Below are 16,761 nucleotides of genomic sequence, written 5' to 3'. Positions count from 1 at the left end.
GGAGTTAGATAAGAACATAAAGGAGGATAATTTGAAGAACTGAGGGGCAAGAGGACTGGAAACAAAAATGAACAAAAGCAGCCAGAATGGTCTCAATCAGTAGAATGGTCCATCTCTGTGCCACATTGATTCTCCAGCTTTGGTCTCTCCCAACCGTTAGATGAAGGTAACTGCAGCTTCGCCATTGCTAGGTGTTAAACAATCAGACTAACTGCAAAGAGATGGAGGAGTTCTAAAAGATAGGGTAGTGGTCAGCCAGGATGATACCTTTCATGTATGGAAAATCAGGGAAACCTATGTATGAGCAACTTTGGGCAGAGTGAGCTTTACTGAAGGCAATGTGTTGCTCAAATTATCTTCTTGAACATATATTACATTGGCAACACCAGTTCCTGGCCGAGTTCCATATGTCTGAAGATTATGGCCAGAATCTTGTTATTTACTGACATTCCTCAATATCCCAGAGCCTTTCCTATTGCGTTCAACTTTTCCCAAGGACATGTTCTCATATGTCACTGCTTCACGATCTACTTTTGTCTTTCATTGGGTGAGTAAACAATGACAACATACTCACTAATAAATATTGTTGGTTAAATCAGCAGAAGACGGTGTGCTACTCTTTAGAGAAACTTTCACTGTTGGTGTAGCAGAAGTGAAGCAACTGGCTGGACTGTGAAGGACGGGTAAGGTGACCTAAAAGAGCAAATACCCCCAATCTGGTACAGATGTGACATGGCTAACAGACTCTGAGTACTTTGATACTATGATTGTTTGCTTTTGGCCAGTTCTATGAAACATAATCCCAATTCCTCCTTACAGGCAACAATAAACAAAACAAAATGACATGGATTTACCTTTTTATAATGTCAAATACAGCCCAGACAGGAAATCATTGATGCACATGGATTTTTGAAATTTTTAAGGCATGTGGGGCAGACTTTATTTCTGCCTGAAATGTTCTGATAATAACTCCAGTTTCCAAAACTGCTTCCAAGATTCAAATGCATTGCCAGAACCTACAATATCCTTAACCATAACAGGACACAGATTCACAAAGATGAACTGCATCATTATTGGTATGTACTTCAGTTTGACAGTGGACTGGGAGGTACTGTTCTACCAGATTTGTCCCAGCACCTTAAAAACACAAAAGAGTTTATCATCCCCAGTTTTTAAAAGCAATCCCACCCACTCTGCCCCACCACCCAGACAAATACTCCACCTGGGGATTCATCTAAACCACTTTAAAGCAACACACACCTGCTGTTATTCTGTACTTTACATTTCTTTTATTTGCTAATTTTATTTAGAAAACCCAATACAGTTGGGAACATTACTCAGAAACCTGTTTCTCAGCCCAAGTAAAAGCAGAAAATGCTGGATATAGACACAAGAGAGCTGGAAACCTTGACCAACACCCACAAAATGCTGGAAGAACTCATCAATTTAGGCAGCATTCATGAAGGAAAATGAACAGTTGACATTTCAGGCCGTCGCCCTTCATCAGGACTGGAAAGATGAGGGGGTGGGGGGGGTGAGGGTATATACTCAGCCCAGGCAGCATCTGTGGAGAAAGTTACTATTCCAGATCAAAGATGGTGCTCTCTCCATATTCTCCATCCAAACTTATTCTAGGGTAGGTTACATGGTCGGTACAACATTGTAGGCCGAAGGGCCTGTAACGTGCTGTAGATTTTTATGTACAGCATTTCCCAACATGCTCTGTTTTATTTTCAAAATTCTACATTCTCTAACTAGCAAGGTCATCATCTCACCTTGTACATCATACAAGGCACACCATAGTCACCTTCTGCCTCATGTTACACGCTACTGAATGGAAATTAGACAGCAGCCACCCAATTACCAGCTAATGTTGGTGATGCAGATTGGATATAGGGTATTCTGTATGCCATCTGCTTAGTTATACCCCTCCACCACAACTCATGCACCATTTGAGGGGGACAGCATGTCTGACCTACTGAAAGGAGCTTGGGGTGGGTCAAGTGTCCTGATATTACAACAACCAAGACATTGCCTTTTCAGTATCCTTGGTTAACCTGTCTGATGCACATTATACCCATCATAAAGGAGATACACCCTCGTTGGTGCTGATCAACAGCTCTCCGGAGGCTATGGCTCTCCTTGGGAATATTTCTGTTTTTTTCTACAAACCCATGTCAGTCTATTATACAACAGAACATGTTACAGAGTAGAAACACCACTCAACATCCCACCCCATACATGCGGAAAGCTCCTACGCTTCTCTAATTTCACCATCCAACAGTTTCTGGGAGGAAAAAAAATCCAAGCCTGTTTTACCCGACCAAACAATTAAGCATGTTGTTCATTCTACAAAGGAAATGGCGCTATGCTTTGCTAAATCTCCACATCCCGAAGGCTTTTTCTCAGCAGATATGATGCTAATTATGTGGACTTACTTTCTCCTCCCCTCCACTTAATCATCTCAGAAACTCCTGGAAGTTATCCCTCAGATGTCTTCTCCCAAGCTCGAACGGTGGACTTTCTAAAGCATGCACAGCAGATACACATGCACACAATGTGAATGGCGTCATGTGCAATTATTGAGAATTCAGCAGCTTCTGTTCTATGGTGTACAGAACATTCACAAAGCACAAAGGTGCACGAGAAGCAAGAAACCTACAGTGCTAACCCCTGCCACGGGCAGAGCTACTGTCGCATTCCCGGCAGGAAGTCCCTGCGGTGTCACCCGAGTGTCTGCACTGTGGGGGCAATGCAGCTGGACTGAATCCCCAGAGCTACCCCTGCGAAATTATGTAGATGAAATTTCCTCTCAGTGATGCTGGAGTTTGTGGGACCTCCTTAACACAGCAGTGAGCAGAAAACTGAAATGTGGCAGAGATCAGCAGCGGCCTGAAATGATCTGAGACTACAAAGCAGAGAAAGTTCATCACCACATTCTCTGCCAACAAATATTCCAGATACACAATGAGGAGTCTTAAAAAGCCATGTCCGTGTGGACCTTGCCTCTCACAAATGCTTTTGAGCTTTCCTTCATGTAAACTGTAGGTGATGTTCTCCTTTACCTAGTCCCAGATGGGTCCCATAATTTCTGTGATCTCTATTTCCAAAGGTTCATCTCCTGCTCAGTCAGTAGAAGTGTCATCAGGTTTAGGGCTATCCTTCCAGGTCAATCTTGAGGACATAAAGGTAATTAAAGATGCAAGGAAAGCTCTCTATTTAGTGTGAGCAATGTTTAAGGAGGGAGCAGATCTGTTGTTGGTAAGGAGTCTATCTAGGTTAAACAGCATAGTTGCAAAGGATTGAGTCTCAATAGCTGCTGTACATCAGCAAAAAGGAATTGATATTTGGACCAGTGAGTGCTGCAGATATGTAAAGTGTTGTACTATTGACATCACTTGGTAGAGTTCTGCACTGGGACAATGCTATGCTGACAAAACTCCCACTACAGAGACAGAGTTGTGTTTCTCATACAGTCATAGAGTACTACAGCATAGTAACTGGCCCCTTGACACATTTAGTCCATGCTGACCTGATTATCTAGCTATTCCCATCTACCAACAGATGGATGACAGCCCTCCATAACCCTTTCATCCATGTATCTCTGAAATGTCACAATTCAGATTCAGTTTATTGTCATTTAGAAACCACAAATGCAATGCCGTTAAAAAATGAGACAACGTTCCCCAGAATGATATCACAAAAGCATATGACAAAACAGACTACACCAGAAAATCCACATAACGTTTAGCAATCCCCAATCCAGAGTCCAGAGAGGCTGCTGCGTATTAATATCACGCTACCGTCTTAGCACATTCCCTGGAAAGGAGCTCCAAATCCACCAGACAAAACAAGACCAAAAACTAAAGCTACAAGACCTGCACAAAACCACATAGTTACAACATATAGTTACAACAGTGCAAACAATAGCATAATTGATTAAAAAAAAAACAGACCATAACTACCACTTCCACTGACAGTTCATTCCACACTCACACTACCCATTGAGTGAAGTTTCCTCTCAGGTTCCCCTCACATATTTCACCTTTCACCCTCAACCTATTACCTCTAGTTTTAGTTTCACCCAACTTGGTGTGTGGTGGGGGGGGGGATCCTTTATGCACACCTTTGTATGATCTCCCTCTTCATTCTGGAGTCCAGGAAATGATGTTCTCGTTAATACAACCATACTCTAACCCAAGTCATCCCCAGGTGCTCAAAAGAACTGGGAAAGCAACTTTTCGTCTGCTCTCCCAGAGCTGAGAGAAGAACATCTCAGCTCCATACCTTCAGTATGTACACCTGCCAACTGCATTATCCAGTAACATTGATACTTAGGAAATGCCAAGACCCACTCCTTGCACTTTCTTGCACACATTGCACTGAGTCTTCAATAAGCAAGTTAAGACAAGTTATAGCTCTTCTCCCTCCAGTGACATATCCTCATATACCCTGAACTCCCACACTTGAAAAGCTAAGCTGCAGGAAGTCCAGTTGTGTACAATTCTTTTAATGTACTCTGAACTGCCTCATCATTAAACCTGCATTAGAGTTTTGGTCTTTATCCACACAAAGATCATCTAAGCCAAGTTTCTCTTCATCTTCACTTTCTCTGCTCCAGATCGGCAAACAGGTTAGAAACTGCAGTTACTTGGCAACTTTAAATAAAAATTATTTTGAACTAGACTCACTAGAAAGAGTATAGCTGATTTAATTAGTTCTTAGGAGAAAGTTTCTCCCAGCCATTTTCCGGTTACATCATTTTAGCTTCTCTTCATCCTTCCTTTTCATCTACAGACTTTCCCCAGGCAGCTTCAAACAATTTCAAAATCTTCGATTCTTGTTTGAACATAGTCATTAGTGTTCAGATTTCATTCGAGTCCCATAACCCTTTGACAGAGAAAAAAAACATTCACTAGTTTAATTTCAGCTTGCTCTTTACATCAAAGGCCTCAAACATATCAAATGTATGGTCGCGATCTCCAAAAATGGGACATTCCTCAGAGATTTCAGACTGATTGAGACACAATTTGTTCATTCTGGAACAATGAATACTTCACAAACAGAATGATGAGAAGAAATTAAATGTAAGATACTATTTTCTATCTCAAAAGTCCATGGGTTAGATAATGGCTAGAATGGACAGGTAGATGTAAAAGCAATTGTCTCTAAGTGGCATGGTTAAGGTTTATTAGCTTGATAGCATGGGAAGGGGTGTAACCCTATGTAACCTCATCATCATCTGCCCTTTGGTTATTTAATGTGGCATCACACTATGACCTACCCTGCCTTTGGAGTACTGTACTTGATTGCATTTGAACAGCATAAATGACTTTTTCAAAAATAAACAGAACTGCACTGTCCACTTCGCATCTCACAGGAAGTCACTACCCCAACATCCTGCACCCTATTGACCCATATTGGATCGCAGCCTACTATGGCCTAGAAATTCCAAGTTCACCTTGCCATACCTCTGAAAATCTGTAGAAGGAGTTTGATGGGTCAGTCTCCAGAATGGAGGGTTAGGTGGGGTGCCACAGAGACAGAGTGAAGTTGCAGCTCCAGTTACCTAGGTTCAATCCTGACCTCAGACACTGTCCATGTGGAGTTTGCATGTGACAATGCGAGTTTTCCCTGGGTCCTCCAGTTTCCTCCCACATCCTGAAGATGCATAGGTTGGTAAGTTGATTAGTCATTGTAAATAGCTTCTGGGATAGCAGGTTGGAGATACATCTTTACCAAAGCAGGTCTAAGGTGGTCCTTCCCTCCATTAGCCTGCAAGTCACCCTCGAGCAAGGTGTAGCTCCTGCTTAGCCTCTCGATCAGGGTCATGTGAAACCATGGGAGCAAGTGGTGGATGGTCATAAGAGCAGCTGGTGGTATCACAAGTCCTGGTTATGCGACTCTGATGCCTGGCAGACAATCTCTTAAGAATATTGATAATGGCGAGGTCACCTGTCTTGTAAAGACACTGCCCAGATGAAGGCAATGGCAAACCGCTCCTAGAGAAAAATTTGCTCAGAACAATCATGGTCATGGAAAGACCGTGATCGGCTACATAATATGACACACCACATAACGAATGAACAAAATAGCTTCTTTCCAGCATAGGGCTAAGGGTAGAACATACAGTGGAACAGAGGGCAATGTGGGGAAAATAAAATGAGATGAAGTAGCCCATTCCCATGTGGTGTCTCTCCATGATTTTATGGTTCTATCAAAGGCTGAGTAAAGACCCAATTACCCTGGAAGCTGATCACTGACAGATGTCGTGAAATTTGTTGTTTGGTGGCAGTATTACAATGTAAGATGTAAGAATTTACTGCAAGTTATGAAAATAAAGAAGTAGTACAAATTAGGAATAAGAAGTTAGTGTTTAGGGGGTCATGCATCTTTCAGAAATAACAACGGAAGATAACAGAAATAACAGTGGATTACACCCCACAGGGGGCTGAAATAGCACAAAAAGGATCCTTCATAAAAGCAGGTTATTACTCTGAAGAGAATTCAGAGGATTAGACAATTGCGTCAGCCTATGATTTCACCTCCCCCTGGGAAATGCCTGCCCACAATGCATATCTTCCCTCTTACAGGCTTTTGTTCCCTTTTAGATTTGATCTTTAGTTGTAACTGTAAGTTCAGATTCAAATGACAAGGACACCAAACTATGGGTAACAGAAGAACAACTGATGATTTGGGAGAGCAACAAATCCCAGTATTCCTGCCACATAGGGACACATGAAGACACAGTTTATATCCCGGATAATGCAGCATTATTACCAGAGGCAGAGGCAGGATGGGCCCATTGTCTTTTCAAACATGTTGGGATGTGACCGCAGTTAGAACTTGAGGCTTTCTATATCATTCCAACTTCTGCCAAATTCTGACTAATTCAACATTAACTTTCTTCCAAGCAGTTGTGGCTTTATCATCACACGCCCATCCTCGAGTCACCAACTTGTAGATTTTCAGCACAATCAGTAACTACAAATCTGGAATGAAGTCTCAGGCAACTCTTGACTGTGAAAATACGTAGCCCTGAAGAGGCAGTTCAATCTTCCTGTGCACATGCCCAGGACAACACACAGGCGGGAACAGATCCCACTTGGAAGACTCGGATCACTGTAGAGGAGTAAGTTTTGAGAGGGAGGGTAGGCAATGAGATGGGAATGTAAAAGCAGGAAACACCAAAAATGCTCAGCAAGTCAGGCAGCATCTATAGAGAGAGGAAAAGAGTCAATGTGCCAGGTCAATAATATTCCATCACAACTCGCTTCATTGTATTGATAGGTCAACTCTGTTTCTCAACTTTGCACAGATGCTGCCAGACCCACATTTTATTTCAAAATTCCACCATATGCAGTACTTGGCTTTCTGGGAATTTCTCCAGCACCTGCCGGGAATAGAAAAGTTAACTTGGGCTCTCTGGCAACAACGCACTTGTAAGATGAAGCCCTAACACCAAAACATCAAACTTTGCTCTGGTCTACATGTGTTTAGAGCTCTACTAGAACCCTTATTTACAGATGGACTTTGTACAGGAGATATCAGAGCATTGTACTGGCCTAATTGCCTCCATGAACTAATGTTACTCACACAGAGCTGTAACACTTGATCAAAAACAAAGATGGCCCTCCCAATACAATAGTCTGCACACTCTACGGCAGCACTGAGTGGGAGCTGCACTTCTAGAAGCACTAAGTTTTGGACAAGTCACTGAAGCACAGACCCTATAAATGTTTAAAATTATCTTGAGTCTGTTCAGAGAGCATTTCTTTAGCCTAGATTTCTCCCTCAAACAGTACCTGGAATAGTTCATCAAAGCATTTGTCTGCTGTCATTTATGAAAGTGAGTTGTGTATAAATTAACTAAAGCATCCATCATCTGTAACGGAAGGTATCAAATAAATGCAAGTCCTGCTGAAGGGTCTCAGTCCGAAATGTCAACTGTACTTTTTTCCATAGATGCTGTCTGGCCTGCTGAGTTCCTCCAGCATTTTGTGTGTGTTGCTTGGATTTCCAGCATCTGCAGACTTTCTCTTGTTTGTGAAATAAATGCAAGTCTTTTGATCCACACAGACCACCTGACCAACAGCAATACCCATGTCAGACTGTTGTTTACCGATTACATCTTGGCATCCCCTCAATATTAATCAACAAGCTTCAACACATGGGCCTCTGAACCTCCCTCTACAACTGGATCCTTCACTTCCTCATCAGGAGACCACAGTCAGTGTGGATCAGTAATAACATATCCTCTGCATTGAGAATTAACACAGATGCACCTCAAGGATACATGCTTAGCCCATTGCCCTACTCCCTCTACACTCATAACTGTGTGGCTAGTCACAGCTCGAATGCCATCTATAAATTCATTGATGACACAACTGTTCTTAGTAGAATCTCAGATGATGATGATGAGAAGTAAAACAGATTTGCTGGTTCAGTTGTGTCGCTACAACACCCTTCCACATCGGCAAGACCAAGAATTGACTGTGGACTTCAGGAAGACAAAGACAGGAGAACACACACCAGTCCTCAATGAAGGGTCAGCAGTGGAAAGCGTGAGCAGTTTCTGGGCATGAACATCTCAGAGGATCTATCTTGGACCCAACATATTGATGCAATCAGGAGAAGGCACACCAGTGGCTCTATTTCGACAGAAGTTTGAGGAAATTGGGTGTGTCATCAACGACTCCAGAAAATCTCTAGCTGTATGGTGGAGATCTTTCTAACTAGTTGCATCAAGCCCTGGAATGCACAGGAGCAAAAGAGGTTTCCAAGAGTTGTGGACTCAGCCAGCTCCATCATGGGCACCAGCCTCCACACCATCAAGGACATCTTCAAAAGGCAGTGCCTCAAGAAGGCAGCGTCCATCATTAAGGACCCTCACTACCTCCGACATGCTCTCTTCTCATTACGACCATCAAAGGGGTGGTACATATTCAACGTTTTAGGAACCGCTTCTTCCTCTCTGCCAATAGAAATGGCCATGAACCCATGAACACTGCCTTGCTATTCCTCCTTAGCACTATTCATATTATATTTTTATTGTAACATTAATTTTATATCTTGCACAGTACCTCTGCCAAAAAGACAAAATTCACAATATATGTGAGTGATAATGAACCTGATTCTGAATTCAGTCTACCTTTCCATCACTTCTCCATTTACCTTGCCCTCCATACACATGCAGTGCTGTCTTGTGCCCTTAACTCAGTATTGCAAAGAAAAACATTCTGGCTCACTCACATAATTAGACCCTGAGCAGACAAGTCTAAGAATGGACAAGTAATTTCAGCAGGAAAAGGAGTGTTTCAGGGAGATAACGAGTGAAGCAAGACTGATAAAAACGAAGTCAAAACAAAACATGAACATGTTTGACCATCCCTCATGCACAGACAGATTCACTTCCATGAGAAGGGCAACAGAATTCCTGACTACATAATTAAACAGGAAGAAAATATTAAAACTGTTAGAGAATGTTTAGCTTGAGGTGCAGCTACAGCATCTGTGTACATATTACAGACAGGCCTGAGGAATGAAAGCCGGGAAAATTTAAGGGCAAGGTGCAAGTGTCAAGGGTATTAAACTGGCTTTGTTTTGGATAATCTCAAGCTTCAATAGTTTGAGGTGTTAACTAATAAAACTGTTGAAGACCAGGTAGTACTGTGGATGTCATATGCATGGGCTTCAGCAAGGCATATGTAAACTGGACTAAAAGGCATGGTGACTTGCTGTACATCTCTGGTGACTGTATGACCATTCGTCAAAATCACATTACAAGCTATATGTCACTGCAGGGAGAGCAGACCAAGATGGATAATGATACCAGTGAGACTGCAAAGTTATGAGGTAACTCTAAGTAAATATTATATTGGCTGGGCTTGTTTTATGTGGAACAGAAAAGGATACGGAGAGATTTAATAGAGGTATAAAAATTGGATAGAGCTCAATCGATGGGAGAAAATCAGGACCACAGATTAATAGTGGTTAATAAAAAAATTAAGTTAAAGTGAAGAGGAAGATTTTCACCCAGAGGGTGGTAGGATCTGGCAGAAACCTCAGCACATTGAACAAGCACTTGCATTACTACTAAAAAGACATGAACTACTGGGCTATGGACACAGTGCAGGAAGGGAGGGTAACTTTTTTGACCAGAATGAGTGCAATGAGATGAAGACCACTTATGGTGTAGAAAAATGTTCTGCATCCACAAACCTACATAACAGCAAGCATTACCTTGAGACACTGTAAACTAAAAGAGCTCCAAAGACTCAGTGTTCCAAACACTGAAACCACATCCTGTATCATACCAAGGATTTCTCTTCTTGGAGCCAATTATAAAAGCATAATGATGTCCCACAAGAAAAAAAACAATTAGTTGAAAGCTGGAATTCGCCCAGATGCCCAGCATCAACAAACTTTTTTCCTTTCAATCCAACAAACAGGAGGTGCAATGAGAAGGAAACACGACCAAAATTGATAGAAGGAAAATCTGATCATTGGAACGAGAAAATGAGTTACAGTTAAAGGAAGAGAGAAAAATAAGAGAAAAATGAAAAAGTAGGATGGAATTAAAGAAGATAAATTACTGACAGATGTAAGGAATTTAAATAGGTCAACATCTTCAAGAGAAATGCACACACTGGCCACTTTATTTTTAGGCACACCTGTATACCTGCTCATTAATGCAAATATCTAATCAGCCATGTGACAACAACTCAATGCATTTACACATACATGGTTAAGAGATTCAGTGCCGTGATCACTCTTGCTGATTCTAGTTTTCAATCTTATTACAAGATTTTTTAATATATAAAAAGTAGGATTTAGAATAAGTATTACAGAGCCTGGGGTCTAACTGCCAATGATGGAATGATTAAAAAACAGCTTTGTAAGAAACTGGAACTGGATTAGGAAGAGTAGTAGTGCTGGGGGAGTTTACCGAGACAGGTAAGGGGAAACCACAGGGGATTTCAACTCAAGGATCAGAATTTTAAACGTGCAGCTTTAAAGGGCCAGAGTCCTACATCAATCAGCGGCCACAAGTGAGCAGGTTTAGAGCCAAGGGAAGGTAGGATGGGTACAGGTAAAGGAGGAGGGACTGGATGAATAGCCACAAAGGCATAATGAGGGCTGAACAGCCTCCTCACGCTGAGAGTTGTATTCCTACTTGTTCAATACTAGACAGAGTTTATAACAAACTTTTAGGACAGATGATCAAAATTCATCACACAGACTGATTTCAAAGAGTGGCAAGAAAGAAAGCTTCGGGGAGGAAACTGCTGAGGTCAGGGCTAAGAGCAAGTTCACCCTGCAATAAATCAATGGCTGCAGTTTATATTATCATGGGGGTGGGTTCTATTTGCATTCGCAGGTGTGGATATCATTGCTGCTTTGTTCACACAGAAAGAACAATCTTACTGCAGGAACTTTAAGCAAAGAATGGTAGTTAATATAACAGAGAAGCCAACAAACTATAAGTGTGCTAACAGTACGAGGGTAATATTAAACAGGATAGGTCCTGCAAAGGACAAGAAGATGACAGATGCTCAGAACTCGAGCAAAGCTAAAACACTCAACAAGTATTTTGTATCAATATTCACTAAGGAAAAGGATTCTGACAAAATAATAGAAGCAGAAATGGTAGATCTAATAATTAGAATGAAAATGGACAGGTAGGAGGTACAACGAAAACTGGCGATACGTATACTGGATGAATCCCAGAACTGGATGGCTTACATCCCAGATTTAAGAGAAGTAGGAGTGAAGGTGATTGAAGGACTTCCCAATCTTCACTAGGCAAAGGGGAGATACCTTATTATGTTGGGAAGTGGTGAATGTGACACCATTGTTTTAGCAAAGATGGCAGGACATTCCTAAGTAACTACAGGCCAGTCCCTTTGGCATTTGATGCATTCTGGGTAGTTAATCCAGGACAGGGCATATGTAGTAAATAGCAGGACCCTGGTGAGTGTTGTAGGTCCGGGAGACCTAGTAATTACAAGTACATTTTGTGAAAGTCATGACACAATTAAGACAAGGTAGTGAAGAAGACATTGCATACTTGCCTTCATCAGTCAGGGCAATAAGCAGAAGGCGTAAGATGTCTTGTTGAAGAGAATATACCTAGTAAGTTGCATGAAGTTCTGGAAGCACACGATTATGCTAGAGATGGTGCAGAAAAAATTCAGATGGACATTGCCAGGGCTGGAGGTCTTAAATTATACTGGGAAAGCAGACAGCTGGAACTGTTTAGCCTGGAACAGAGGAAGCTGAGGGGTGACCTTATAGAGGTTTATAAAACACTGGGAACACTGTCACACCCCTCCCCCAGTCCCAGGAAAAGGGAATCTAAAACTAGAGGGCATTGGTTAAAGGTGAGAGGGGAAAGATTTAAAGGGAATCTGAGGGGCAATATTTTGCAGACAAGGAGTAGTGAGTATATGGATAAAGCTGCCAAAGGTGGTGGTAGAGACAGGTACAATTAAAAGTTGAAAAGAGTCTTGGACAGGTTCAGGGATAGGAAAGGCTTAGAGCTATGGGCCAAATGCAGGCAGATGGTGCTAGCACAGGTAGGCACCCTGGTCGGCATGATCGAGTTGGACTGAAGGGCATGTTTCCATGAAGAATAATTCTATTATTGTTCCTAAATAGTAACCAGCTTTAAATGGAGAGGTTTGACTTAATTAAGGAGATCCAGCAGGTATTTGTAAAACAGAGCCAGTTTGACTAACCCCCCCCCCCCCACCCCCACCAATGATTCTTTTGTTGAAGTAACAAGAGAAAGTTGATGATGGCACTACAATCAATATAGTTTTATGATATTTATGAAGAGAAAATGCAAGGAAGAACTTATCCTACAGGGTGAGTGGTAATAAGCTTGTACTCACTACCATGCAGGATACTGAAGAGCCCTAAAGAAACTAGACCAATACTGGAGAGAACTCACAGGGCCATGGAGCACAATCAATGAATGAAACACACTGAATTGTTGTACACAAAGCCATCATACGTTGAATGGGTCAAGTGACCTCTTTCTGTATTGTAACAACTGTATGACAAATTTATGTAGTTAAATCAAAAGCTCTGCTATTCCTGAAGAAACTAGAAAAAAGTTATCCTAACTTTATTGTTGCAGCCAGCATGCCTTTCAAAATAATTATAATCATTACATTATGATCAGGATTTCAAGAGGTTACATTGGCTGCAAAGCATTTTGGGCTGCTCTATGACTGTGAGAAGTGTTATACAAATATGAGTTAAATTCACATGTTCTGCTTTCCTGATCCAGCCTGTCTGAACATTTTGGATCTTTGCACATCCAAGATGAGGTCAGGAACAGGCATGCAAAAAATTCCCAAGCTAGTGTTATGACTTAATGCTTAGTCACATTAGGGCATCCTTCCTCCTATTGCTGGGAAGCACCTGGTTTCAATACCCTCCTCAGAAGCAGAGCTCATCATCAGAAGAGTTCTGTTTGTCCAAGAATCCCAGCCCAAGTAGTCAATCCATTGGGCCTTTATCCTCTCCTAATGTGAGCCCCACTACTTAGTCCCACTTACAATTAGTCTTTCTGCAATGAAAAGTAATCAATTTCCGCCTGGTTATTACCTCAGCAGCCACTTTATTAGGTACCTCCTGCAACTAATAACATGGCATCTGAGTATATGTTTGCGGTTTTCTGTTGCTGTGGCCCATCCATTTCAAGGTCCCATGTGTCATACACGTGTGACTATTTGAGTTACTGTCACCTTGAACCAGTCTGGCCATTCACCTCAGCCCTCTCTCATTAACAAGGTATTCTCACCCACAGCCGTTTTTGAGATTCTCAAACCACCCTGCCTGGCACCAACAATCACCCCACAGTCAAAGTCATTTAAGATCACATTCCCTCCCCATTTAATGTTTAGTCCGAACCAACTGACCGTGTCCGTATGCTTTTATTGCATTGGGATGCTACCAAATGATCATGTGATTAGATATTTGCATGAACCAGCAGGTGTACAGATGTACCTAATAAAGTGGCCACTGAGTGTACATCTGGTTCTTTTATGAAAAGTGTGTTCTTTTTAACTTCATTACCCTCTTGAGAGCTGTCAGTTCAACACCCAAGGAAAAAAACGGTGATCACTGAACAAAATACACACACACAGCACCAAAACTCAGCACTTACAGTGAGAAATAAACTGACCTGCATTTATACTCAAAGGTGGGCTTGTGCCTGCCGGTACAAACTCAACAATACCCAGTCCCAGTGTACCAAAAAACAGCAGCTATGAGCTCTATTTCAAACTCACACTAGAATCAGCTAACAGTGCATCCGAGTTGATAAGTAATTCCACCCGACATAAGCGTACAAGCCCCACTACCCATTCCAAGCATCATTTACATCCAGTATCAATCCTCAACCACGAAATACTCCCCCTACACCACCGAGTTAACCCAGTGTGTAAAAAGGATCCATTTAGTGCTGGGACAGAACCGTTCCCCGCAACAAATGAAGGAGGAAACTGACGGCAAAAGCAATGGGTGTCACCCTGACAGCCACGTCTATTTCTCAACAATTAACAAACTTCTCCATTCCCTCACCCACAATTAAAACCCGTTTCCCCGAGCGTGCTCCACCTCCCCGTGTCAACCCCCATGGTCCTCTACCCACACCTTAGCAACAGCTCCAGGACCTTTCCTCACCCTCAGAGTTTTCAGCCCAGGAGAGTTGGGAATCGACCAAAAGAAAAGAGATGGTCTGGCCCATCTTAGGGAAGATAGAGGAATATCCTCTAGGAGCAAATCCTCCCCGAGCTCTCAGGGTCCACTTACCCTTCTCCATCTCACCAGAAGATGTTGCGGAGACTGTCCCTCGATCCTGACTATCCCACGCCCCTCTGCCTTCGTGTCCCGTCCTCCCTGCCCCAGTCTCCTCTCCTCTCTCACCTCCCTCCCCTCTCTCCCCCTCATCCAACCCTCCACCCCATCCCCGCTGGACGGCACGAGCCGCGATCGCCGCGGCTGCCCTCTGACTATTTACCCTGGAGATGGTGAGCGGCTGCTCGAAGTCCTTGCCCCCGACCAGCCTGAAGCCCCAGGGCGCCGGGCCGCGCAGACTGATCCGGAGTTGGGACATCCTGAGCGGGGACGCCTCTGTTCAGATGGACTCGATCCGCGCGGCGGGCAGGGCTGGGCTAGGGTGGGGGGATTTTATTGTGCGGCCAGCCCGCGTCAGCACTCCGCCTCACCTTGTATGGAGCTGGCTGTGCCGAGCGGAGCCGCTCCGCCCCTGAGGGCAGAGCTTCTGTGACTCCGCACTACGAGGGCCGCCCTCTCCCTACTGTTTACCTCGTTAGACTTAAGTTGTCGGCTTGCTGAGTAATTCTGCAAACCAACAGCGGCGGGTCAATAAAACATTGCCGGCGGCTGGCTATAAACGTGCTACCCAAGCCCAAACACAGTAAGAATGATTGTAAATCCCACCCTGGGGGTAGCAGAAACTGAACCCACCCCTCACCCTTACCCTCCTATACATAAGGTGGACGCTGGAGAAGGGTAAAATACTGGAAGGTACACCCAGCAAGCAAGTCGGACAATTGTGGAGAGAGAAATAGGATTAATGTTTCTGCTGGACGCACTTTCAGAATTGGAAAAGAAAAAAAATTCTGATTTCCGACATCAGAGGATTTTAAATGAAGAAAACGTGCTGGAAATTGGAAAATTGTTTCTGGCTTCTGCTCCCTTTCCTTTCCAGTCCATTTGAAGAGTCTGGGCCCAAAACATTGACTGTTTATTCCTCTCCATAGATGCTGCCTGACACACTGAATTCCTCCATCTTTTTAGGTGTGTTATTCAAGATTTTAACTCCTGCAGTATCTCTTGACTTTGTGGTTTTTAATGTTCTTTTAAGATAGAGATAGACTATTTGGGCCTTCATGCCTATCCAGACCATCTTGTACTTCACTGCATGAACACAATATCCCTCATAATTTAGTTGAAGTTTATGTAGTCTGATCCCTGTGATGCTGATTCAAGCAAATTTTTCATTAGACTTGTGCACATGCCAATAAGACCAAATTGATTGTCTCATTCAAAAATCTAACGGACTTCTCTCCAAATGTACTCAATCACAGAATCAAGAGCACTCAGCAGGTCGGGCAACATTGCTCCGGAGAGAAACAGAGGCAACGCTTCAGGATGACAACTTCAGAAATGAAAATAAGTGGGAAAACAAGCACATTTTAAGTTGTGCCGAGGGTTGGTGGAGAGAGAGTAAACAGCAGGAACAACGAAGAGTCGCCACACCTTCACAGGTGTTTGAATTCCAAAGATCTTGTGACTCCTCATTCTGGACAATCTATCCAGGGGAAATATCATTCCCACACCTATCCTGTCAAATCTCATCAGAATTTTAAATTGTGTTTTGATGGTATTACTTATTATTCAGGATGCCAGGGAATTCAGGACCAGTCTATTTAATCTCTCCTCATAGGACAATTTTGCCATACTGGAACCAATCATTGTACTCCATCACTATTACATGAGGAGACCAGAAGCATCGAAGCCCACAGCTTCGGAGAAAGAACAGGAATGCCTGGAGCCGTCAGACAGTAGGACAGCTGCTGCAGCACAGTGTAATACCTCAGTCATAATCTCACTCTGTAACTTCTGAAAAACATCTCAACTCTTGGTACCCGAGTCCTCTTGCAATAATTCCCAACATTTAAATACTTGCCGTACCTTTACATTAACTTTTACGTGCCCTTT

At 42.8% G+C, this 16,761-nt stretch overlaps 1 protein-coding gene across 2 annotated transcripts in view; it reads right to left on the bottom strand.

Annotated features, from left to right (window-relative positions):
• The window catches only part of pdlim1 (PDZ and LIM domain 1 (elfin)), an 85,189-nt gene extending 69,943 nt beyond the window's left edge, over nucleotides 1–15,246 (bottom strand). The window contains exon 1 of one of the 2 annotated variants that reach the window (XM_073025168.1): nucleotides 15,035–15,246. In XM_073025168.1, coding sequence (XP_072881269.1) covers nucleotides 15,035–15,130 — 96 coding nt within the window. In that variant the 5' untranslated portion in view covers nucleotides 15,131–15,246. The remainder of the gene's footprint in view (nucleotides 1–15,034) is intronic. The other variant, XM_073025169.1, reaches the window with a different exon arrangement.
• Between the last annotated feature and the right edge of the window lie 1,515 nt (nucleotides 15,247–16,761).

This window comes from Hemitrygon akajei, chromosome 21, assembly GCF_048418815.1.
Source record: "Hemitrygon akajei chromosome 21, sHemAka1.3, whole genome shotgun sequence".
Lineage (NCBI taxonomy): Eukaryota > Metazoa > Chordata > Chondrichthyes > Myliobatiformes > Dasyatidae > Hemitrygon > Hemitrygon akajei.
Note: the sequence above shows the minus strand (reverse complement) of the source record. Positions and strands in the feature narration are given on the sequence as shown.